This window comes from Quercus lobata, chromosome 2 (genome assembly GCF_001633185.2).
Source record: "Quercus lobata isolate SW786 chromosome 2, ValleyOak3.0 Primary Assembly, whole genome shotgun sequence".
Lineage (NCBI taxonomy): Eukaryota > Viridiplantae > Streptophyta > Magnoliopsida > Fagales > Fagaceae > Quercus > Quercus lobata.
In genome coordinates this window covers 68,581,487-68,607,514 of record NC_044905.1, presented here as the reverse complement: position 1 = coordinate 68,607,514, position 26,028 = coordinate 68,581,487, and the positions used below count along the sequence as shown (strand labels likewise).

Here is a 26,028-nt window from a genome sequence, read left to right as displayed (position 1 = left end):
TTAAGGGTAAAAATCTTCTTTGATAGCCCCAGCCTGCTTGAGCTTGGCCACCTCACTTTTGACAGTTTCGACGTGCTCTTTTGATGGTCGCTGAGGAGGCTGTCTTTTCGGAATAACAGAAGGATTCACGTTGAGTCGATGACAAATGAAATTTGAATCTACACCTGGGGCTTCATATGGGCTCCATGTGAACATATCTACATTTTCTCTGAGGAATTCTAGCAATCGCTCCTTCTCTTGCAAAGGCAGTTTAGCCCCAACTTGGAAAAATCTCTCCGGATCATTAGCAACAATTACCCTCTCCAAATCTTCACACTTTACCTCGTCAGCTGGTACATCTAAGGGTAATGCTGGGGGTTTTAATTGTTATAATCCATTATTAGCGGTAGCCGAGGTCTCTGCCTCTGGCCGATGTTGTATAGCCGCTACCAGGCACTATCGAGCTGCAACCTGGTTTCCTACTATCTCCAATACTTGACCTCTAGATGGGTACTTCACTTTCTGATGTAGAGTAGATGAGACTGCTCCTAGGGTATGAAGCCAAGGTCTGCCCATAATAGCCGTGTATGGAGAGAAAACATCTACAACAATGAAGTCCACTTCCATCACATCCCTACCGGTTTGCACAAGTAGTCTGATATGTCCTTTTGGAACGACTATCCTTCCCTCAAAACTCACCAGAGAGGAACTGTAGGCTGCCAAGTCTTCAGGCTTCAAACCTAGCCCCTTATACAAATCTGGGTACATTATATCAACAGCACTACCTTGATCAATCATTACCCTTTTTACATCGTACCCACCAATTGTCAGCGTGACCACCAAAGCATCATCATGGGGCTGTATGGTTCCAACCTTGTCCTCATCCGAAATGCCTAAAATCAAGGGGATGTCCACCCTGGCTCTTTTTAACGCTTGGCAATGCTCCTCGGCCGGAGGTCAGAACACTAACAGTACCCTGGAAGGGCAAGATCTAGTCCTCCCTGGGGCAGCAAAAATAACGTTTATTGGGCCAAGGAGGAGTCTTGAAGAAGTGTCCCCACGCATCTCTAAGCCTGCTTGGCCTACCCTACCACTGGAATGATGCAAGAGTTGCTTCAATTTCCCCTCTCGGACTAGCTGCTCTAAATGGTCCTATAAATTCCTACAATCCTCCGTCGTGTGCCCATGATCCTGATGATAGTGGCAATAAAGGTTTGGGTTGTGTCTCTTAAGCTCTCCTGCCATCTTGTTTGGCTATTTAAAAAATGGTTCATTCTTTATCTTCTCCAATACCTGCTGCACTGGCTCCCGAAACACTGCATTAACCACTTGAGTGTCAACAAAACCTGATTGCCCAACGAAGTCTTTCTGAGGTCGGTTACTATTGTAACGGTCCGACCTAAAATCCCTCCTCTCCTAAGGGATTACCTTAGCCTTTCCTTTTCCCTGAAGTTGGTCTTCTTCTACTCTTCTGTACTTGTCAATCCTACCCATCAATTGGTGTACACTGGTAACAGATTTACCAGTTAGAGATTTCCTTAAATCATGCTCGGCTAGAAGACCAGCCTTGAAAGTACTTATAGCCACATCATCATGCTCTCCCTCTATTTCATTAAACATTTCTCAATATCTATCTGAATGAGTTTTGAGAGTCTCGCCCTCTCGCATAGACATAGATAGCAAGGATCCCAAAGGCCAAGGAACCCTACTGCAAGTGATAAAACAAGCACCAAAAGCTCGGGTAAGCTTTTTGAAGGATTCAATAGAGTTGGCTCTTAAACCTTTAAACCATCTCATCGCCACCGGACCCAAACTTGATGGAAAGACCTTGCACATCAAGGCCTCATCTCTGGAGTAGATAGCCATCTTTTGGCTAAAATGGCTAACGTGTTCTACTGGGTCTGTCCGACCATCATATAGGGCGAATGTAGGTTGATGGAATCGCTGAGGAAGAATCGCGTCTTCTATATTCCTTGTGAAGGGTGATTTGGAGACTTGGCTTAACGCTTTGTTCGTAGCGTTGTTCTCCAAGCCCCTGCGAGGTGGGTTTTTGTACCTCTGTCGATGGCTATGCTCCTCTTCATAGGAAAAAGTCTCACTAGGCGGAGTTCTGGATCTCTACCTATAACTAGCTCCATCCGTCTCCTCGAATGATGGTTCGGAGCAAGGCGGGGAACGTCCTCGCCGGGCGTAGCGCAACTCTCTTTTCAACTCGTCAATTTCACGTTGCAGGTTCCTGTGATTCTTTGCATGGGAAACATGACTCTTCCCACGAGAGTGATTTTTGGTGGTATAAGTTGTGTGCACGCTCCCTTCACGGCCTTCTCTCCGTTCGAGACTCCGATGCGGATCACCATGCTGAGAACCTCTTAACTCTGCTTGGTGTGGGTTGGCATCTACCTGGTGTGGTCCTGCTGCATAGTGATGTGGACCTACTTCCTCCATCATGAACGTTAAACCGGATTTCTTTTAATTTCAATCAAACTCTTCCCACAAACGGCGCCAATTGTAGGGACTCAATTTGTAACGATCCCAAACTCATATTGGATTCTAACGCTAAAGGTCCAAACAATAAATTTGTAGAGTGTGGATATAAAAGAACTAGATTAATTTCAAAAGAAAAATGATTAAACTTAACGTTTTTAGATGGATTAATACAGATATTACGATCAATTTATCCTTGAGACAAGCTAAGTTCTTTTTTTGTAAGATTTTCTTCTAAGCATCAATTGTTCAGAAGTTCCAATCTCTTCTCTCAATGTATTCTTTCATGTTATATACTGCCCTCTTGGTGTCATCTTCACCACACACGTATAGGTTAGATTCGAGGGATCCCTTCCTGTCCCATCCAACACTTCCTAGAACCTTCAACCAATAACTGTAAGGCTGCTTCATCACTGTTCAGGCATCACCTCCACATTAATGCGGCCAGAAAGTTGGTTGAGAGGCAATTAATGCGGAGGCAGCAGTTGTTAAAGATATTTGTTTATCTTTTCTTTCTTACCCTTGGTCCCATGTCCCACCTTTAGTGGTAATGCAGCTCTGAAGTGTGTTTGTAACAATATGACGTTCAGGTCGTCCTCGGACACATATTGCCGAGAAGGATTTTGTCCTCGAACGAATACTGGACCCATCTCATGTGATATCTACTCCTCTTTTCATTTGGTTCCCCTTATAATCTTATATGAGCCTCCTCGGATGGTTTAACGTCCTTGGATGGGCCACAGGCCCAGTTAACACAGTTTTAATAATTATTGATTAACCGGCCCCCACAAATAACAATAATAATAAAAACCATATTATTTTAAAATACACATAAGTAAATAAAGCAATTATATGTATGTATATTTGGTTTAGTTATAGTTTCGTAGGTGTAGTATATTAGGTTCTTTAGTTAAATTTAAGACTAAATTGATAATTACATCCCTATAGTTTGGGTAATTTGATTTTTCCCCTTAGCATTTTTCTCCACTAATGTTAGGTATCATTTGAATTTGCTCTCGTACGTCAATGCATTTTGCCAAATAGTTTGTTAAGTAAACCAACAATGCCCTCTATATTTGTATTTGTTTTGATATTACACCCTATATGTTTGAAAATGTTTTGATTAATTTAGCACTTAACGAATAGCTAGACATGACACATCAATGGAATGGAGCAAATCCAAATGATACTTAATGTTAGGAGAGCAAATAAAAATTTTGAATATTTAGAGGAAAAATTAAAATTACTGCAAATTTTAGGGGTGTAATTTACAATTTAGTCTAAATTTAAACAAATGGTTGCATTGCCCAATAAAATATAAATTTTTTATCTCTTTTCTATATATTAAGAAAATTCAAAAAGTTTTTTTTGCAAAAATTAAAAGCAAAAAAACTACCCAACGTTCATATGAAAATAAAAATCCCAGTTCCAAGTTCCCAAAACCCCACATTCCTATAATAATAAATAATAAATAAATAACTATCCATTTCCCACATTCTATTTTTTTTTTTTTTTTTTAAATCATGCAAAAACCAATCGCAACTTCTCATTTCATTTGTTCATCTCTTCCCCTTTCCAATGATGTGGAATGCATAAAGAAAATTCTATTAACATTAAATCCCACAAACCCCAATCCCACAATATTCTTTCAATTTCTTCATTCTTTTGTCCTATTTTTTCAACCGACACTATCTCCACACTGTTTATTTCTTATATTGAATTCTTCTCAATTGTTAGATGTTTTCCTATCAAAATTAGTAAGCCTCAGAACAAAATTTATATACTACTTTTTCAATTGAATTATATTGTGTATTGTACTTTCTCAACTACATATATTGTACATTGATGATTCTATAACATTATGTGATAAGTGAACTATAAAAAAGATGTCATAGAAAATTTGCTTATGGATGTTTGGTTCACTATCTTTTGTCTTGCCTTAATTACCGTTGATATCAAATTTTATTATTATTTTTTTGAGTAAAAAGTTTGAAGACAATAGAACTTTTATTATTATTTTTTACAGCATTTTTTTAATGTTCTCTTTTTCTCTTTTTTTTGAGAAACAATTTTTTAAATGTTCTCGGATGTTTTAGAAAAACCAAAATGTGTAATATTATACATATAAATCTCAAATTAGGATAAATAAAAAATTATGACACTTATCTAAAAAAAATCATCATAGCAAGCTTGAAACACAATTAAATTCATTGCCACTGTATATTTGAATTTAATTGAGAAACATATATAGGTCTTTTGTTAAATAAAAATAAATAAATAAATAAAAGGTCGGTGGCTGACTTTGGTAAAAAGTCTAGAGAGTCGGTTTCGGCATTCAGTATAATAACCTAAAAAGGGTTTATACATTATACCTTTGTGGCCGACTTTGGTAAACCCTAGTTTAGCCTTTTCTTATATTGCAGTTCTACGAATAGAGAATACACCTGATCAGTCTCAACAACAACGATGGAAGGAGGCAGGAATTATGATTCTCTCCCTGGAGATATCACTCTACGGATATTCTCACTGCTTCCACTGTATCTTGTCCTCAGATCAAGGTTGGTTTGCAAGGCCTGGTATGCACTAATCACTGAATTTGCGGTCGAATACTTGAAACGCTCAAAGGAAACCTCTCTTGGGATCCTTTGCTGTAACTCTCGTTGTATTTCTTCCGGTGTGTTTTCTCTTTACATATCTTCTTTACAAATAAGAGGTGACATTAAGACTTTGATGACAAAAACCTTATCTATCTCTCCCCGATTAGCATTCAATGGTTCTATAAACGGTTTAATTTGCTTGGACGAAGCCAAAAACAATATTCATGTATTTAATCCCACCACCGGAGAGTTTGTTACTCTTCCACCTTGTCATCTCAGTTCTTATATAATTGGGTTTGGATATTATATAACTGGGTTTGGATATTGTCCTTTGACAAAGCAATATAAAGTGGTCAAAATTTTTCAAGATTTTTTTAAACGCAACTCCAGTCAAGGCTGCAGTAATAACCTTGGGTGCTCCTTCTAATTCATGGAGAATCATTCTAATTCATGGAGAATCATTGAAAGTAGTCCACCATACAAATGTAAATGTGTAAATGTGATGGGGGAGCAATCTATTTGAATGGTACTCTATTCTGGTTGAGTTATACTGAAGAAATTATGCCAGCCATTACAGCATTTGATGTCAGTGATGAAACATTCCGAATTATCCGTCTACCTCCAAAAGTTTTTAGTTGCAATCTGAATCGCTTGGCAGAACAGGAAGGAAGGTTGTGTTTAGTTAAATTCGACCATGAGAACGAATATTTTGAGATATACATCATGCTAGAGGATTTTCAATGGATATCTCAATATAGAGTCTCTATGAAAGATTTTGAACCACATTGTGCAAACCACTATTTTGGTGGTTCAGCATTCTTATGTCTCAAGAAAGGGAAAATAACACTATGGTCAACATTGATGCAAAGATTGATTTTTTATGATATCAAAAGTAGAGCCATTGAAACTATTGGTGATGCTAACGAGGAAATGATTGCAATTCGTGAACTATTAATTTGTCCTTATGAGGAAAGTTTGACCCCTATTTGTAGTTGCTAAATCAGTAACAGGTATGAATTATATATATCTTTAAGTTGAAAGAACCAAACTACTTTCTTTGTTTAGATATATCGCAATCAAGCAGAATACTCAATGTGACAAGAATAATAAAAATAAAGTATTTCTTTTTTGTTCTTCACTAATGTTTTGTTTAAAAACCATGATAGTTTGACTACATCTTCTTATTTATTTATTTTTGTGGGGCTTATGAACTATGAAGTTTTTATGTTTTCTCTTAAGTAAATTAAAGAAGATATAGAGTTGTAGCAAGAGAATATAGTTTGGCGGTTTGGCCTAATGGCCTAAATCCACGGTATAAAACTTTAAATGACTAAAAAGTTTCATGAATTAATTATTTGTGGTTGTAGCCACTGGGCCTTGTAGCCCAGTGGCACTCGGATCTATAGGATACGGTGAGCTCGGGGGTTCTAGCCCCCGTAATTACCTAGCAAAAAAAAAAAAAAAACAATTATTTGTGGTTGTAGATTAAATAATAGGTCTCATTAGATAGATCAATTCTCAAATATTCTGAAATGTTTAGAAATGTTGATATTGAATAAAATGGCTATAGTTTTCCTTTAAAACAATTTGAGTAAAATGGTTTGCTTTCCATGGAGGCATTGAAGATTTCCATTTTTTTTTTTAAATCCATTGATATATTTATCCAGGATGGACGCATATAGAACTAGGGAATTTTCTAGATCCTACTGCCAAGTTATTTTCTCTATATTTTTATTGTGTGAGCTCTTAATTAGATGCTAGAACCATTTCTATTTTTCTTGAACTTACATTGCCTGGGTTTGGGATTCCGTTGCCTGATCGTGGCTTACTGTCACCACCAGTGAGCAACAGTCCAATGAGAGAGAAGGGTGATCTCTAGGATTCTCGAAATTCAGTTGTAGAAATTGGTGCCAAAGTTAATCCGGAAAACTTGCAGCCTATTTCAAAGGAGAGGAAGCCTAAATTAATTTCAAAATTTTCACTGGAAAAACAAAAAAGATGTGATATGGATGAGGGCAGTTCTATTAGGCAAGATTTGAAGGATTCGGTGGATAAGGTGAAAGATAAAGAGCCTTCTCATGAATTGGAAAAAAATCTTTATAGTTTTTTTATAAGGATCAAAGGGATGAGGAACAGAATTTTGGGTTAAAAGAAGGTGGGCCCATGGATTTTAAAAACTGGGCACAAGATAATGGGATACGTCCCTCCAGTTTGAACGTAGATGATATGGAGTATGAGGATTGTGTGATGTCGGTAGTTGATGGTAATTTTCTGTCAAAAGGTTTCAGACATGTCAAAAATTTCAAACTTTGGAAAGGTACCTGCTGCTAAAAGTTTGAGAACATGAAAAAGACTTATTCGAGAGGCTAAAGATGCATCTCCTTCGCTTGATGAGGGAGTTGATGCACCTATTTCAAAAAAAAAAAAAATGTTCTTCCTCTGTCGAAGTGATTTTTTTTTTTTTTTAGATAATTATAAAATGTTGCTAATCTCGCAGCTCAAACCCCTTCCCCCCTAAACCCCCAAACACTCTGTCAAAGTGATTAGTAACAGCAATAGTGAGGTGAATCTAGTGAAGAAGAAAGCAGTGAAGTTGGATAAAGATCATGTTCCAATTTCCTCTGTTGGGGCTGTCTTTCAGCCTCATTTCCCAACGTGAAAGTTCTTAGTTTAAACTGTTGTGGGCAGTGGCAACGCCATGTTGGAGTCAGGGTGTTTCCCAGGAACACCCTGACTTAAAAAAAAAAAATTATATATAATAATTAATTTTTTTTTATTTGTTTACCCTTTAAAAAAAAATGAGGAACACCCTCAAGCAAAACGAGGAACACTCTCTGATGGGGAAGTGGAAAATTAGTCCAACTCCAGTTCGTCCAAATGTATCGTCCAGAGCCAATAGAGCAAGTTGGAACAAGAATCACCCCAGAAGAAGAAAAAATGTTCATGGACGATAATATTGCTCTTAATCAATGAAGCCTCCCATGGACAATAAACTCGTCCATGAAGGTCGTCCATGGACGATCATCAGATGTCCAAGGATGACCAAATCGTCATACACTAGACGGACGAATACGCAACACTTAGAAAACTCTCGACTCTTTGTAGCGGTTACTAAACCCATATCTATCGCCATGAATCCCTCAAATGAGTTAACTTCCATTAGCGGTTACAATTTTAGTAGCCATTGAGGAAGTTAACTCCGGACTCAATGGCTTCCACAAATCTTGGGGAGGTTATTGGACAAATAACTGTCCCCAGGATCTCTATATAAAGGATCGGTCTGAACCCAAGAGAAGTAAGAACATTCTGATACTTGACTCCCAAAAAGTTGGAATTTCTTTCCTATGAGACTAACTTTGCCATCGGAGGGGGTTTGGCCGATCTTCTCCGGTCCCCTTTTTGACAGTGTAATTGCTTTTTGTAGGCCTTCCACCATTCAGTAGCCCACTGAAACCAGAGCATCCACCTTACTGATTCAAAGCGATATCAGTTGACGCTGTCTGTGGGAACGAGAGATTGTTTTGTAGTTTTCTTTTCTGCGACAAAAGGTTAGGATGGTCAGGACCAGATCGACGGCTACTAGCCCAAGTCGTCAGGGAAGCAGAGGCGCTTCAAGCGATCCCCAACGTGATCGCCAATCTGCACCAGTCATGCAGACATTGTCTGTTCAGCATATGCAATCTATGGCGGCTGCAATGGCAGAGTTGACTCGCCAAAACCAAGAGTTAAGAATGGAGATCAATCAGAGAAGACAGACACGTGAGGAACATGAAGGAGGAGGACAAACACAGGGTCATGGTGATAGGGAAAATACTGAAATTGGAAGTCAGTTAAGAGGCACCATTTCACGGACGGTACCACACTTGAAGGAAGAGATGGACCAAATGAAGAAAGTCATGGAGGAAATGAAAGAGAACATGAGGATGACGAATCCTATAGAAGATTTGGTCCACAGAACTGACTCTCCCTTTACGGCTTCCATCAATGGTCATCCTCTACCATCAAAGTTCAAGCTGCCTTCTCTGGATTTGTATGATGGAACGCGTGACCCGTTTGATCACATTGCTACCTTCAAGACGACAATGCACCTTCAAGGGGTCCCTGATGAAATCATGTGTAGAGCCTTCCCTACCACCCTTAAAGGTCCAGCACGAGTCTGGTTCAGCAAAATACCCCCAAGTTCTGTAGGTTCTTTCAAAGAGTTGAGCAAATTGTTTGTTAACAATTTCATTGGGGGACAGAGACACAAGCGTTCTTCGTCCAACTTGTTGACCATAGAGTAAGGGGAGAATGAGAGCCTACGGTCATTCATCACTCGCTTCAACAGAGAAGCCCTTAGTGTGGACGAGGTAGACGACAAGCTTCTATTGGCGTCCTTCCATAATGGGATTAATTCTGATCTACTTATCCACAAGCTATATGAGAAGGAGCCTCAAACCATAGCTGAGCTCGTCCATTCGGCTCAGAACTTTATGAATGCAGAAGATGCGATCATAGCCAAGAAGAGGAAAAGAGCTGAAAGGATGGAAGCGCACCCAGCACGCCACTCAGAACAAGGCCCTCGTCCAAAGAAGGGACGGACAGAAGATAAGAAGGAACGAGATAATAGGAAGACGGGTCCTTTGGGAAGAAGCCAGAACTACACGCCCCTGAACGCTCCACTTGATCAGGTGCTCATGCAAATCAAAGATGACCCTTCTCTAAAATGGCCAGAGAAGATGAAAGGAGATCCCAATAAGCGCAATAAGAGTAAATATTGTCGCTTCCATAGGGACCATGGGCATGACACGGATGAATGTTATGACCTGAAGCAGCAAATTGAGAATCTTATTAGACAAGGAAAGTTGAGACACTTCGTTGGAAGGAATCATAAAGATGAGAAGTTGAAAGGAAAAATGGAGGAATTGTCCTGGCCCCCACTAGGAGAGATAAGGATTATCATTGGAGGAAACTCGACGAGACAATCTTCCAAGTCGAAGAAGACGTATCTCAAAGTGGTGCAAAACATCCAACTATCTGGACGATCACCAAGGACAAGATCAATGGACGAGCCGGCCATTTCTTTCATCGACAAAGATGCTGAGAAGATCCATCACCCGCATGACGATACAATTGTCATTACTCTACTTATTGCAGATTATACAACCAAGAGAGTGTTAGTTGACAATGGAAGCTCAGCAGATATATTGTACTACCCTGCCTTCCAACAGATGAGACTTGGGCGGGATCAACTTCGTCCAGTATGCTCACCATTGATAGGGTTCGGAGGAATGAAGGTGCAGCCCGTAGGCACCATTACATTACCAGTAGTGGTAGGGTCATACCCGCAGCAAATAACTAGGAAAGTCAATTTCCTCGTGGTGGATTGTTCGTCCTCATACAATGCCATTATTGGAAGACCAACTCTGAACAGTTGGAAGGCGATAACATCTACCTACCATCTATCAGTCAAATTCCCTACGAAGTACGGGATAGGGCAAGTAGACATGGCGAAACGATCGGGTCGGGTCAATCGGGTTTGCGGGTCAAACGGGTCGCAGGTCAAAACGGGTCATTTTTTAAACGGGTCAATCGGGTTGCGGGTCAAACGGGTCACGGGTTGAGTCAGGTCGTGAGTCGGGTCGAGTTGACCCGTATTTTTTAAACAATTTTTTTTTTTTGAAATAGATGCAATCTGTCAATTGTTTATGAGTTCCTTAATTGTGATTAGATTCTCACTAGTGATATTGTTGCCAATTACCACTAAACACTTGAATTGATACCCAAATTTGGTGCAACTCTTGTTCCAGCTTTCTCGAAACTAATCTTGGTATAATTTTCGATCTATTTAAAGTAGAAAGAGAAAATGAGGGTGGCAAGTAAAGAATAACAAACTATAATGGAGTGCATAACATATTAAGTAAAAAAGAATAAGTAAATATTTTATAAAAATTACACCTCAAACTCAATCTACTCAACGTTGGTAGACGTGGCAAAATGGGCGGGTCGGGGTCGGGTTCGGGTCAGGTCAATCGGGTCACGGGTCAAAACGGGTCATTTTTAAATGGGTCAATCGGGTTACGGGTCAAACGGGTTGCGGGTCAAACGGGTCTGACTCATTTTGCCATGTCTAAGGGCAAGCACAAGGAGATTAGTTGGCAGCTAGAAAATGCTATTTAGCCATGATGGCTTTGGACGAGCAGGTACAGACAATGAGTATTGAGGAAAGAAGGGTTGTTGCAGAGCCCACAGAAGTACTGGAAGATGTTCTTTTGCAAGAAGATGATCTCGAGAAATTCACCAGAATTGGAACAGGTATGAAGGAGAAGGCAAGAAAAGACCTCATCCAGTTCCTGAGAAAGAGTATCGATGTTTTTGCATGGAGTCATGACGATATACCGGGAATCGATCCAAGTGTAATCACTCATCGATTGAATATGTACCCCTTTTCTAAGCCTGTTCATCAGAAGAAGAGGGTGTTCGCTCCTGAGCAGGATAAGGCAATCAAGAAAGAGGTTCAGAAACTGACCACAGCACAGTTTATTAAGGAAGTCTATTACCCAGATTGGTTAGCCAATGTGGTGATGGGGAAGAAAGCAAATGGCAAGTGGAGAATGTGCATAGATTTCACTAATTTGAACAAGGCTTGCCCCAAGGATAGTTATCCTTTGCCACGCATTGATCAATTGGTGGACTCTACGGTTGGCCATCAGTTGTTGAGCTTCATGGACGCCTTCTCAGGATATAATCAGATAAAGATGGACGAAGTTGATCAGGAAAAGACCTCCTTCATTACTAGCCAAGGCTTGTTTTGCTATAAGGTGATGCCCTTTGATTTAGAGAACGCAGTGGCAACTTATCAAAGGTTGGTTAATCACATGTTTCGTCCACAGATAGGACGGAATGTAGAGGTCTATGTCGACGACATGCTTGTGAAGAGCACAGATGAGGGAAGCCATTTGGACGATCTACAGGAAACCTTTGAAACATTTAGGCAATATAATATGAAATTGAACCCAAGTAAGTGTGCATTCGGAGTATCGTCAGGAAAGTTTCTGGGGTTCATGGTTTCGCAAAGAGGAATCGAAGCGAATCCAGACAAGATCCAAGCCATATTGGACATGGAACCACCGAAGAATATTAAGGAAGTCCAATTCCTTACTGGACGAGTTGATGCTTTGAACAGGTTTGTTTCGAAAGCCACAGAAAAATATTTACCTTTCTTCAAAGTCCTCAGGAAGGCATTTGAATGGACGGACGAATGTCAAAAGGCTTTCCAAGACCTAAAGGAGTATCTCACTACAGCTCCATTATTAAGTCCGTCCATGCAAGGAGAAGAACTGTACCTATACTTAGCGGTGTCTCCACATGCCGTAAGTTCAGCTCTAATCAGGGAGGAAGGGAAAGTACAAAAACTCGTGTACTACACTAGCCAAGCACTCAGAGGAGCAGAGGGAAGGTACCCACTGATAGAGAAGTTGCCTTTTACACTGATAACAGCTTCTAGAAAGTTAAGACATTACTTCTAAGTTCATGTCATCAATGTCATGACGGACCATCCGCTCAAGAAAGTAATGAACAAACTGGAAGCTGCAGGACGGCTGATTCAATGGGCGGTGGAACTTAGTGAATTCGACATTCGGTACTAACCGAAAAATGCAATAAAGGCCCAAGCCCTAGCAGATTTCATTGCAAAGTTCACTCCGAGTTACGAGGATCTTGGTGAAAGAGAGTACAATAAAAAATGGGTCGTCCATGTAGATGGATCGTCTACATTGCATGCTGGAGGAATAGGAGTTGTTTTACAATCACCAGAAGGAGACAAATTAAAGTACAAGGCTCGTTTGCAATACCAAACTACTAATAATGAAGTGGAGTATGAAGCCCTTTTAAAGGGGTTGAAGTTGGCTAAGTCTGTAGAAGCAGACTCAATACTTGTCTTGGGAGACTCTCAGTTGGTCATAGGCCAAGTAAATGGGATATGTGAAGCCAAGGAAGACAGAATGAAGAAATATTTAAAGAAGGTAGTGCGCCTTGTAAAGATATTCAAAGAAGCTGATTTCATTCAAATCCCAAGGGAAGAAAATGTAAAAGTAGATATTCTGGCAAAGAAAGCGTCTGTGAATGAAGCAATGGATGATTTGGATGCAGTACAATACATGCCTAGTATAGACCTTCCAGAGATGCTGCAGATAGAGGGTGATGAAAATTGGATGACCCCAATAGTGTCATACTTAAAGGACGGAAGGCTTCCAGAAGAGAAGGACGAAACTAGAAAGCTCAGGGTCAAATCAGCCAGGTACATACTTATAAACGAAGTGTTATACAAAAGAGGTTTTTCCCAGCCTCTCCTAAGGTGTTTGGCTCCGGACGAGGCAAACTACATGTTGAGGGAGGTTCATGAAGGAGCATGTGGTAACCATTTGGGAGCCAAATCACTCGTCCATAAAGTCATCCTAGCGGATTCTATTGGCCAACCATCCAAGACAGCCAGCAGAGTATCTTACGCCAATGATGGCCTCTTGGCCTTTCGCGCAATGGGGACTGGACATTTTGGGGCCCTTTCCAACTAGAACTCGGCAAATGAAATTTTTGGTGGTAGGAATAAATTACTTCACAAAATGGGTGGAAGCCGAACCCTTAGCAAAAATTACACAACAGAATGTCAAGAACTTCGTTTGGAAGAACATTGTATGCAGATTCGAGGTACCTAGGGTACTAGTGTCTGACAATAGACGACAGTTTGACAACACACCTTTAGAGAATTTTATGAATAGCTTGGAATAAAGAACCATTACTTCTCACCCTCCCACCCACAAGTCAATGGCCAGGCAGAAGTAGCAAACCGATCCTTGTTGAAGATCATCAAGACTCGGCTCGAAGGGGCAAAGGGAGTATGGCCGGATGAGTTACCAGGTGTTTTGTGGGCTTACAGAACGACAGTGAGAACTCCAACAGGAGAAACTCCTTTCAAACTAGCCTATGGAAGTGAGGCAGTTATACCGGCAGAAGTACATATGATGAGCCACAGGGTGAGGAAGTATCAAGCTGAAGAAAACGAAGAACAGCTCCATCTTAACCTTGACCTTATGGACGAAGTCAGGATGGATGCAAAACAAAGAACAGCGAGGTACAAAAATCTTATGGCAAGACAATATGATGCCATGGTGAAGCCCAGGCGCTTCAACATCGGGGATCTCGTCCTGAAGAGGGTTACCTTAGCAACAAGAAACCTGACCTACGGGAAACTAGGGCCAAATTAGGAAGGACCTTATAGGGTTATCAACTGCAAGAGGCAAGGATCCTACTATTTGGAAGCTTTGGATGGACAGAGGCTTGAACACCCTTAGAATGTTGAGCACCTAAGGAAATACCATCAATAAATGCTGACTCTTGACGAAAGTGGCCACGGACGAGATACCTGGACAAGTGGAAGTATTCTCATGTTTGTTTACTACTACTATGTGTTTTAAGTATTTCAATAATCCCCTAGAAAGTACATTAGTGTTTTCACTTTTGTCGTATTCATGGACGAGTTGGTTTGTATTTTTAATTCCCTAAGGCACTAGCTCACGAGCATGTGCCATGCCTGTGGATGAATGTTTGCATAAGTTTGGATTTTCAGATATATATATATATATATGATGTATTTTCAAGTATATTGTATGGAAATCCTTTATTTTTGTATATTCATTCAGAATGATCCACAAAAAAGCAAATAAGCATGGACGAATGAAATCCTTGGACGCAAGGATGCATAGTCCATAAGCTTTCCTCAAAAGGAAAAATGAAAAAAGATACATCCATCCAAAGCTTAAGACGAGATGAAACCTAAGTTAAAATGAAACAAGGTACATCCGTCCAAAACTTAAGACGAGATGAAACCTGAGTTAAAGTTAAAATGAAACAAGGTACATCCGTCCAAAGCTTAAGACGAGATGAAACCTGAGTTAAAGTTAAAATAGAACAAGGTATATCTGTCTAAAGCTCAAAACGAGATGAAATCCGAGAAATGGCCGTCAAAAACATGGACGAACAAAGACTGTGCAAAAGCACAAGCCCATAAATGAATCTAACCAGTGTAACAATCCATTACATGGACGAGAAATTGCTGGGAAGTCTTATCAAGGACGGAAATATGGTCGTCCCTAAATTTGAATAATGAATAAAAGCTAACCAAAAGAAAGTCATTCATAGACGAACTGTACATAAGCTAAAAGGATTCAATTTGCTCTATTTCGATGATGTAATAAGAAATTCACCCCTATACTCAAGACGAGGCAAACTGAATTCCTAGGTGGACGAACCACACAGCCACAAAAATGATATGAATAATGAAAATAAAATTTCATACATAAAGCTGGAAATGTATGTATTCGAACACAATGGAAGGTGAAAATAGAAAATATTCATTTGTTCATGGAATTTAAAGAAGGGTGGACGACCCACGTCCAAAAAAACCCTTAAGTTGTGAAAATAAAACTAATTGTATATAAGACTCGTCCATAATCTTGGACGAGACAATTGTACTTGTATGAACTTGAATAAAAGAAGTAAAGAACAAAGCCCAAAACAACGGGCACTTCCAGATAAAAGTAAATAAAAGTAAAATAAATTTTCTAAGGAAAATGCAATCACTTGGGCAAGCTAGTCTTGGGGTTGTCCTAGGTAGCTTCAGTGTTAGCATTGTCCATTATGTTGACGTCCTCAGAACTCGTCTGCAACAAGAAACTTTCAATAGTGAAGGGAAGCTTGAAAGAATTGAAGTCCAAGTCAGGATATGTCTCCTTAGCATCAGTACGAAAGTCCTCATAGCCAGCTGCATAGTGGCTATCTAGACGATTCTTGTACTCTTCAGACTTCTTAAAGGCTGCTATGGCTTCTTCACGTGCTTTCTCTAAGGACGAGGCAAACTCAAAGACTTGTCCTTCGAGATGGACGATACGGGTATCCTTCTCTAAGTTATCAGCTTTAAGCTCTTCCACCTCATTCTTCAGCTTCGTCTCACTTCCTTGTAGACGATTAAAATCCTCGGTCAACCTAAGGGCCTCCCCCTTTTTTAGCAGAACTTCATTGTTCAGCTCCTTAGCTTTGCCCTTAGCCGTCTTAGCCTCTGTAGCAAGCTCCTTAGCTTGGCAAGTTGCTGTATAAAATTTTGACATAGCCTACATATGGACGAAAGGGAATTTGACATCCTATTCAAATTAAAATTTTAAAAAAAAAATTTTACACACAAGGACATGGGAAAGACTTACCTTAAAAAGGTCATGGATGCCAGAACATTCAAATTCCTTCACTGACATGTAGTAGCATTCATTAACTTCACGCTCAGTGACGATTCCTTTGAACGTCCTCCATGCGTAACCCTTGTCCAGAACCAGATTGAAAGGACGATCAGAGGGCTCCAACGAACTAGGCTTGCGAGAAGCTTTGGCTGGAAGGGAAGGATCAGTCTGGACGGGATGGATTGTTTGGACAGGCTCCACATCCACCAGAGGGTCGTCCAAGTTCACCGTCAAAGGTGTAAACTTGGGGACCTTAGGAAGAGAAGTCTTACCAGGCTTTTGCTTTTTAGGGCCTCGACGACTTGGAAGGTCGTCCAAGTCCACGGCACTGGATATTGACTTAGACTTCCTCTTCCCAGCCTGGACGGAAGTCACTTGGACAGTTGGGGGTGTAGCAACATCCTCGTCCCCACTAGTCACTGTTTTTCCTTTGTTTTCCCTCATTGTAGTTATCCCTGTGACGAGGAAAATCAATTAAAAAAAAAAGAAATGAAATAAAGTGGACAGTACTTACTTCGATGGGTAGTCTCCTCGTGACTGAGGTTCTCTACAGTAGGCACTGAGCCAAGTCCCTAAGCTGCTAGACGACTGAGAGTTACCAAATCATGGAAAGTTCCCCCAGGGAAGGTACGAACCACGTCTATCTGGTCCAAGTAAAATTTGTCCAAATGTGGACGAACAACAGCTGCATCACCAAGAGAAAGAGTCAGACGATTGAAAGATAGGAAAAATGAAATAAAATGGAAAGAAAACATACCCTCAGGATAAAGACGACCTAGAGAGCTGGTAAAAGGTGGGAAGGGGGGATTACCTACATCAGCTGGGTCCCCAGCCCAATTTCCAGAAATAATAAAAAATTCTTTTTCCAGAGCCAGTCAGACAAGCTACGGCCCTTAATTAAACTGTAATAAGAGCCCCTGGACGAGAACTGGTAAAAACCAGCAGATTTTTTTATCTCCGAGGGCTTATAACAGTAAAGGAACTCGTCCACCATAATTGGACGGTTCCCTTCCAATGCCTCACACCATAGCACTTGCATGGCGACTATTGTCCTCCAACCATTGGGGTTGAGCTAGTTAGGTCCAATACCCAACCTTGGGAAGAGGTCTCTGCAGAAGGAATTTAGAGGAAACCTAAGGCCAGCTAAAAGGTAAGAAGTGTATACCCCTAAACCAGAGGAAGGAGAACAACACCATTCTCCAACCTTGGGTAGACGAGGGTTAAGCTCTTTAGGAATTTGGTATCTATCTACTAAAGTTTTTAACTTGGCAACGTCTAAGGTGGATGCTACCTCTGGGGCACAACTATAAATTACGTCCTCCTCGTCCTCTTCCTCGTCTTGAGGAGGGCTAGATGGCTATCTAGACGAGTTAGCCCCAGATCCAAAAGCCATCCTACGTTGTAATTCCTGAAATTCCTCTAAGGGAATGCCAGGAACCCCAGACGAATAATGCTCGTCTGAGGAATCGCTACAGGACGAGCTATCTACACTACTCTCCTCACTACCCTCACTCCCAGAAGAACCGTCCTGGTACTCGTCTATCTCCCTCTCTAAACTACTAGACGAAGACATGGTTGAAATGTAGAAAGATTTAAGATGAAAACCTAAAAAGAAAGAGGAAATACCTGATAGAACTAGGAGGAGAGCTAGACGAGGCTCTTGAACGAGATGGCAGAAAGGAAAATGAGAGGAAAGTAAGGGGCATGAAAGAGAATGCAATAGGCCCCAGCAGCAGGGTCAGTGAAACGACGCTCACCACTTAGAAATTGACACGTGGTGGTTCCTTTGGGAAACGAGATCAACATGACTGGCCAACCAACAGTTTCGCGACACGTGGCTCACAAAAAAGTGAAATCTTATTAAAATCACAACAATATCCTGGACGACCCTTTGAACAAAGGGGCAACTGATGGGGAAGTGGAAAATTAGTCCAACTCCAGTTCGTCCAAATGTATCGTCCAGAGCCAATAGAGCAAGTTGGATCAAGAATCACCCCAGAAGAAGAAAAAATGTTCATGGACGATAATATTGCTCTTGATCAATGAAGTCTCCCATGGACGATAAACTCATCCATGAAGGTCGTCCATGGAAGATCATCAGATGTCCAAGGACGACCAAATCGTCATACATTAGACGGACGAATACGCAACACTTAGAAAACTCTCGACTCTTTGTAGCGGTTACTAAACCCATAGCTATCACCATGAATCCCTCAAATGAGTTAACTTCCGTTAGCGGTTACAACTTTAGGAGCCGTTGAGGAAGTTAACTCCGAACTCATTGGCTTCCACAAATCTTGGGGAGGTTATTGGACAAATAACTGTCCCCAGGATCTCTATATAAAGGACCAGTCTGAACCCAAGAAAGGTAAGAACATTCTGAGACTTGACTCCCAAAAAGTTGGAACTTCTTTCCTATGAGACTAACTTTGCCATCGAAGGGGGTTTGGCCGGTCTTCTCTGATCCCCTTTTTGATAGCGTAATTGCTTTTTGTAGGCCTTCCACTGTTCAGTAGCCCACCGAAGCCAGAGCATCCACCTTCCTGATTCGAAGCGATATCACTCTCAAATTAATATATATATATATATATATATATATATATATATATATATATATTTGTTCTACTTTCAAGCCAAAAAAAAAAAAAAAAAAGCCCAAAAAAATTTTGAACTAAAATCTGAAGAAAAAAAAAATGTAACAATGCAAGCCCACAAAAAAGCCCAACATCAATCCTAAACATAAAGCAAACCCAATCTAAACATAAAAACAACCCAACAGATGGTAAACAAAAAAAAAAAAAAAAACCCAATCTAAAGCAAACCCACGGATTCTCAAAAAAATAAAAACAAAACCCAATACTACAAATCACTAAATCAGATATCACTAAAGCAAACCTAAAGACAAAAACGTCAATAGAGCAACGCAGCCAACACAAGCCAACAAACGGATCAGGCATCGCCGCATCGGAGATTGGTCAGCCAACACAACTCGAGCTCTAGTCCAAAGCACATCGCATCGGGATTCGGGCATCAGAGATTGCTCACTAGATTGGATCGGAGATCGCCGATCAGTCACATCACTCACTCCATCGCTCATCGCTCAGCTCGGTCACGTCGCTTGCTCCGTCGTCCGTCGCTCGTCACTCGGCTTGCTCTGGTGCTCCCTCAACCTCAACCTCAAGGTATTTCATAACTTCTCTCTTTTTTTCTCTCTAACTCTCTCAGTCTCTCTCTCTTTATCTGAAAAATGAAAATGAAAGTGAAATCTTAAAGGAAATGAATGAGTCACTCTCACTCTCTTTTATTCTTTTAAGACTTTAACAGTTTAACTTTAATAATTTATCTGATTCTTTTGAACAACTGTGATTGGCTCAACTTAGCTTTAACTTTATTAATATTTTGGCCATGTTCTTAACTTTTTCTTTTTGGCTTTATCCGTTGGTGTTGGTGTGTGTTGGTGTTGTTGGTGAGACTTGGTGAGATACAATTAATTGTTTTATTGTGATTTGTGATTATGAAATTTTCTGATTGGCAGCTGGCTCTTGTGATGGGGATTTGTCTCATTGTCTGTTGAGTGGGGTAGGGGGTGGATGGGCACATAGGGCTGGATGACGAATTTGAATGGGGGAAGTAAATGCACATAGTGCAACTAATAAACAGTAATTTAATTAATCAATAATTAATTAAGGGAAGCAACTAATAAACAATAATTAATAATTTAATTAACCAATATATTATAAAAGATAAACAAATTAAATTATGTTAGGCTAAATAATAATTAATAATTTTATAATTAATGAAACAACAATATAACAAATTATAGTTTATAAAAGACAAACAAATTAATGAAATAACTAAACAATAATAATTAATAATTTTATTAATATTTCAAATGAACTTATAGTTTATTGTTTATTCTTTTGCTAGAATTATAGACAAATATTTGATAAAAAACCACATACCCAAGATTCATCTCCTGTGCCAGATTCATCTTCATCTCCTTGATGATGGCTTTGGATCTTTCAACTAAAAAAAATAAAATTTAGGAACATCCTGGGAAAAATTTATAGAGTCGTCATTGGTTGTGGACTTGGGATCTTAGAGATCTTCACTCTTTGGTGAAGGATCTAAATCCCCAAATTGTATTTTTCACTGAAACTAAACTTGAATCTTCGAAAAGTTGAATCTCTAAAGCTAAATTTTGGAATGAAGTATGCTCCAGGTGTTTCTTGAATGGTTGGGGTAGGTAAACAATTTGATACTTAGTTTTCGTGGATACGTGAAGACATTAATCTAATTTGTGAAAATTTTCATTTAGTTTCTTTTATTAGTTTTTCATTGAATTGTAAAGTTACTTTAGCTTTTACTAGTGTTATTAAAGAGAAAGAGAAGGTTATTTTTTTATTTTTTATTTTTTGAGAAAAGAGGATGCCTTTTTTTCTTTTTCTTTTTTGAGAAAGGAGAGAGGCTATTTTTTGATTTGAAGAATCCCCCTATTTTCTTATTCCTAATTGTATAATGTGATTATTAATTAATAAAGTCTACTATCGATTCTCTTAAAATAAAAAATAAATAATAAAATAAAAAACTTTCCATATGTACTTTTTAGTTTTTAGCATGACGGATTGGGTTTGATTGAGATTCCTCCTCCATAAATTGGAGGAGAATTTGGTCCTTGATTAATGGACCATAAGGTTGCTTTTTTATGAGCCACAAGGGGAAGGAGAGATTGTCAAGGAGTGGTCAGTGGGTTGCAAACTTGCAATTGCATGGGCCACAGAGTCTTCAGCTCTTGGATGAAAAAAAAAATTAAAAGAGAAAAAAAGTAGCCATAGGCTTGACTTGAGGCCCATATCCCACGGCCCACCCACGTTGTTGGCTTCAGATATGACGGTTTGTATTAAATTCAATTTTACAGGTCAGCTGGGGAAGCCTAGGAGATGAAAAAGAAAAGAATGATTTTTCGTTAAATTAATCATTAATCAATACGACTAAACAAACAAACAACTAAATTCCCGACGGCAGAGACACGTGAGCAGCGCACAAAACCCCCAAAAGCCATAAACCCAAAAAGACATAAAAGTTAATTAGTACTAATTAATTAAAATTAACGGAGGCACGGACCAGACCAGTGCCCACTGAGTGCGAGAGAGAAAAGCTGAATTTGTTTACGTGAGAGGTTGTTAGATATATGCGTTGCTTTTGATTAATTTACCGTTCGGCACATACAGTTCTTTATCTCTATCTCTGCGCCCTGATTTTCTGGACGGTTACCCCAAAACAAAACAAAGCAGAAAAGCCATCCTATAAAAGTTGGAAGTAGCAACCAATTTTTACTAAAACAGGAAAGAAATGAGTTTCCAGGATTTCCAGAAGCCATCGTCCTCAGTGGGCGGTCGATCGCAGCCGCAAAGCCCATCGCAGGCTGTGGCTGCCGCCATTTTCCAGATCAACACCGCCGTCTCAGCTTTCCGCCGACTCGTCGACGCCATCGGAACCGCCAAGGACACTCCTCTTCACCGTCAGAAGCTGTCAGTCCTTCTCTCTCTCTCCCTTTCTTTTCCACCCATTTCTCTCTCTCTCTGTCTCAATTTTTTTTGGTTTTTCAAAATTTTCAGGCACACCACAAGGCAACGGATACTACAATTAGTCAAAGACACCTCTGCTAAGATCAAAACCTTGAGCGATTTCGACCACGATATCTCTGTCAATGTACGCCTCTTTCTCTCTCTCTCTCTCTCAATTAGGTCTTACAATTTTATATGTATTACAAAGGATTATGGATCATATTGTAATTCGTCATGATTGATATTTTTTAGCCTAGTAAGAAAATAGAAGATGCAAAGCTTGTCAGAGATTTCCAAACTACATTGCAAGAGTTCCAGAAAGCTCAGCAGCTTGCCTCTGAGCGCGAGTCCACTTACTCTCCTTCTGCTCCTCCTCCGTCGAAAACGTATTCTTTCTCGTCGCGTTTTTTCCTTTTATAACATGTCTTAATTAACATTAGGCATTCCTAATTCCATTGCTTTCTTTAGTTTTGTATTGCTCAACTTGTTGTATGCTTTTTGGTTTCGCGGAACAGCTCCGACTCTGATGAATATTCGGCACCCAGTGTGGATCAGGAAAACAGGCCTTTTCTATATGATCAGAAGCGGTAACTTTTTAAAACTTTTTAACTGTTTTCTGTTACTTTAATATGTTCTCATTGTCATTTGTAACATGTTTCTGTAGTGGGTTTGCTAGTTGAATGCAACATTTGCCTATCTAGAATATATCACAATTGTTTAAAACTTAGATGAATCTTTGTAACTCTGTAAATTTGTATAGATTGTAGCCGTAATGCTTGCATTGTTAGAGATTGTTAACAACCATATTCGTTGTCTCATACTAGTTCTTGCTGATGGGAGTGGCTTTTGTAAGCTAAATCATCCATATATTTTTCTGTAAATGGAAATCGTGTTTGAAATTGTATAAATAGTAGTATTTTTAGGTGGACATCAAATCTGCTTTGGTTCATAACTTGATTGTATCTACCTAGTAAGGTCTTTTCTAAGACATGGAAAGCTTGAGAGAATTTTTGTTCACTATCAATTTTCTTGAACAAAAATGTGCAGGCAGGAGGTAGTTCTGTTGGACAATGAAATTTCCTTCAATGAAGCTATGATTGATGAAAGGGAACAGGGTATTAAGGACATTGAAGAGCAAATTGGACAAGCAAATGAAATATTCAAGGACCTTGCTGTTCTTGTTCATGAGCAGGGTGTCGTTATTGGTAAGATGCCTGCTACACTGAACATGAATTATTCTTGTTGCAATACACGGAGCTTTCTGCTCCCTTTTCTCCTCCCCCAAGAAATAAAATTGTAATTTTCTTTGTTATAACAGATGACATTCACTCAAACATTGAGTCTTCTTCTGCTGCTACAACTCAAGGTCGAGTTCAGCTAGCTAAGGCTTCCAAAAGTTCAAAATCCAAGTCCTCATGGGTAAGTAGTTTAAACATTGACACTCTACTAAGTTCAAGCAGTAAAGACCCAAAAGCTACACCATTGCGGGCGTTGGTTTTGTAGATCTCAAGTTGTTTAGTAGTAGTAGTAGTAGTAGTATAAGTACTTTTGCTTACTGAGAAAGGAAACTTTCGAAGCCATATAGTCTAAAATCAAACTTCAATTCAAAGTCATACAATTTTTACTATGCATTTGCAATAAGGTGTGAAATGCACCAAAACTTTCTGTGCTTGGATAACCAAAGAAGTGGAAAATTAGTAGGATTAAATGGAAGAAATATGGTGGGACAGTTCATGTAGGTCAGTCCATGATCAAGAGATGAGACAGAAAATTCTTCTCTTTCATCCTTGGCAAGGCAATAAGACTCCAAAGAATCCAAATCCTTTACTTTGGGTCTGTTTTATTACCTGGTGGCTCTGTTGGAAACATGTCAATGTTAAATCTGATTGCAGTGGTGGCCCTTATTAATTTTGAGTTAATGATATCTGCATGAGCAGTGCCAGATCATGTGGTTACCAAAATAGTATCTCTTTTTCTTTCAATTAGTGTCTAATGAGTGCAATGATATCGCCTCTTCATAGATCAACCCAAGTTTTTGTCAACGGTTATAGACACTATTGAAACCCATCCACCTAGTGGCTGTTTGGTAGCACATCCTCGTCAATGATCTCTAGCTCACATGGCACCTCCTCACTATATAAGAGCAAGGTGGAGAGTGAAGTCATTGGTTGAAGACCCACTAGGTCTGAGTGTAACTTTACCCAAAAGAAAAAAGCACACCCACCCTCCCCCCCCACCCCTTCTGTCCTCTAGAGGCTATTTGGTAGCAGGCCCTTCTGTGGTGGCTTGCTCATGCTATGGTTGATGGTCTACCCACAATATCACTATTCCAATTAAAAGAGCCTTGAGGGAGATATATTAAATGATGAACACAGCCTTACAGCAAGGCATACCTCATGTATTCGGTCTTAATGGTGTCTTAATGGAGGTAGTGACAAACTTTCTTGGTGTCTTAATAGAAGTGGGAAGTTTGATGTTCAGTCTTTTTATCTGAAGATTCGAAATGCAACTTTTACTTATTTCCCTTGGAAAGGCATTTGGAAAGTAAAGGTTCCTAAAAGGGTGGCGTTCTTTATGTGGACTGCAACTCATGATCAGATCCTTACTTTGGATAATCTTATGTTCCGAGGCCGAATTTTGGTAAATCGTTGTTGTATGTGTTGCTGTAATGAGGAATCTGTGGATTACCTACTAATTTCTTGTCTGGTTGCTCATTCTCTGTGGATGTATATGCTTCGGCTGTTTGAGATAGATTGGGTCATGCCTGATTCCGTTATAGACTTATTCTTTTGTTGGTATCAGTGGCTTTGGAAACATAATTCTGATATTTGGAATCTGGTTCCGGGTTGTTTAATGTGGAATATTTGGGCTAAACGGAATCGGCGTTCCTTTGAGGATATGGTGAAATCATTGGATCAGTTGCTAGATTTATGCAAACGGACCCTCTTTGATTGGTCTCAGTGTTGGGGCCTCTTGGATTATTCTACTATCACGGATTTTCTTTTGTCTCTTAGTATACCTTAATACCTGTTTTGCTGTTCTTATCCCTCTTTTCTTTTTGTTCACTATCGTGAATCTTGTATTTTTTACATGCTTTTCTCTTTGAATAAAATTTTTTCTTACCTATCAAAAAAAAAAAAAACAAAAACCTCATGTATTCAATAATAGTCGAGGCTCTTTATCAATTTTTTCTACAAATGCTATATAGCAAATCAAGGAAGCACTTTTTTCACTCATTGTTGGAAAAACAAACTACTAAGAGAACATGTGTTTGAAGGCTCCACCTTGACAAACCCAACATAGATCCAACCACTTTTATTGCCCCGCTTGGTAACAAGCCTAATAGAACATGAAAGAAGCTGAGAAAAAAGAAAGGAACAGCCAAAAAGATAGAAAATCCAAAGGAAGATATTTTAGGAATGGTTTGGTACCTAATTAAACTCCTTTACATAATTGTACATCATGAACACATGATAATGTGCCACAAATATATGCCCATCTATAATTTCTCAAGGAATCATGTAACTGTAAGCTAATAATATCAGGTAAAGTGCTTAAGTGCATGACCATTTTCATTCAAGATATGGCAGTTATGTCTACTTTTCATATTTCCTTCAAAGTTCAAACACATTGTGAATAATATTGTTTTGTTCTTTTTTACTTGGCAGTGTTGGTGGGTGCTTGTGATAGTTGTGATAGCAATGATCATCTTTCTCCTTGTCCTTATCATTTAGAGCAGAAGTCCATCTATATGCTGTTCTGGTGTGCCCTACAAGATTGTGTTTGTGTGCTTTTGTACATTTTTGTTGATCTAAGTTCCAGGAATCACCACATTTTTCCATGACATTGACTTGTATTAGAGTGGAATACTGGTTTTTGTTTTATTTTTCTGGCCCTCTTTCTGGTTGCGGCTTTTTTTTTTTTTTTGAAGAGAGAGGGGGAGGAGGTGGGGGTTCTCGGCTAGTTCACCTGTTGTATATTTATGTTCGTGGGTTTCAATACTATGAGAAACATAATCTATTTATGCATGTATTTGCCAGAAAAGTTGTGTTAGTTTCTATCTTTTCAGGTGGTGCACATATTCCGGATACAATTAGAGCCTAATTCCAGAGTATGATTGGTGATTGGCTTTATTAT

The 26,028-nt window shown here is 39.5% G+C and overlaps 2 protein-coding genes across 2 annotated transcripts; one reads left to right on the top strand and one right to left on the bottom strand.

Annotated features, from left to right (window-relative positions):
* Window positions 1-1,599, bottom strand: LOC115969236. The gene is made up of 3 exons (XM_031088843.1): window positions 1,503-1,599; window positions 480-872; window positions 1-350 (listed from the first exon to the last, which is right to left on the bottom strand). The coding sequence occupies exons 1-3, from the start codon at window positions 1,597-1,599 to the stop codon at window positions 1-3; spliced, it is 840 nt and encodes a 279-aa protein (XP_030944703.1).
* A 19,731-nt stretch (window positions 1,600-21,330) lies between these two features.
* Window positions 21,331-25,935, top strand: LOC115976317 (syntaxin-22-like). Its single transcript, XM_031097520.1, has 7 exons — window positions 21,331-21,855; window positions 21,943-22,036; window positions 22,144-22,277; window positions 22,407-22,478; window positions 22,939-23,096; window positions 23,210-23,310; window positions 25,560-25,935. Exons 1-7 carry the CDS (start codon window positions 21,677-21,679, stop codon window positions 25,623-25,625), a joined length of 804 nt encoding a protein of 267 aa, XP_030953380.1. The 5' UTR covers window positions 21,331-21,676; the 3' UTR covers window positions 25,626-25,935.
* Window positions 25,936-26,028: the final 93 nt, after the last annotated feature.

Bases quoted from the DNA above. Each gene is read 5' to 3' on its own strand.
- LOC115969236 (XM_031088843.1), bottom strand. From the start codon at position 1,599: ATGTTTAATGAAATAGAGGGAGAGCATGATGATGTGGCTATAAGTACT. The intron at 873-1,502 runs GTAAATCTGTTA...CCTTGATTTTAG, and splicing joins TTTAAGGAAATCTCTAACTG to GCATTTCGGATGAGGACAAG. The intron at 351-479 runs GTCAAGTATTGG...TAAAACCCCCAG, and splicing joins AGTGAAGTACCCATCTAGAG to CATTACCCTTAGATGTACCA.
- LOC115976317 (XM_031097520.1), top strand. From the start codon at position 21,677: ATGAGTTTCCAGGATTTCCAGAAGCCATCGTCCTCAGTGGGCGGTCGA. The intron at 21,856-21,942 runs GTCAGTCCTTCT...CAAAATTTTCAG, and splicing joins CCTCTTCACCGTCAGAAGCT to GCACACCACAAGGCAACGGA. The intron at 22,037-22,143 runs GTACGCCTCTTT...GATATTTTTTAG, and splicing joins ACCACGATATCTCTGTCAAT to CCTAGTAAGAAAATAGAAGA.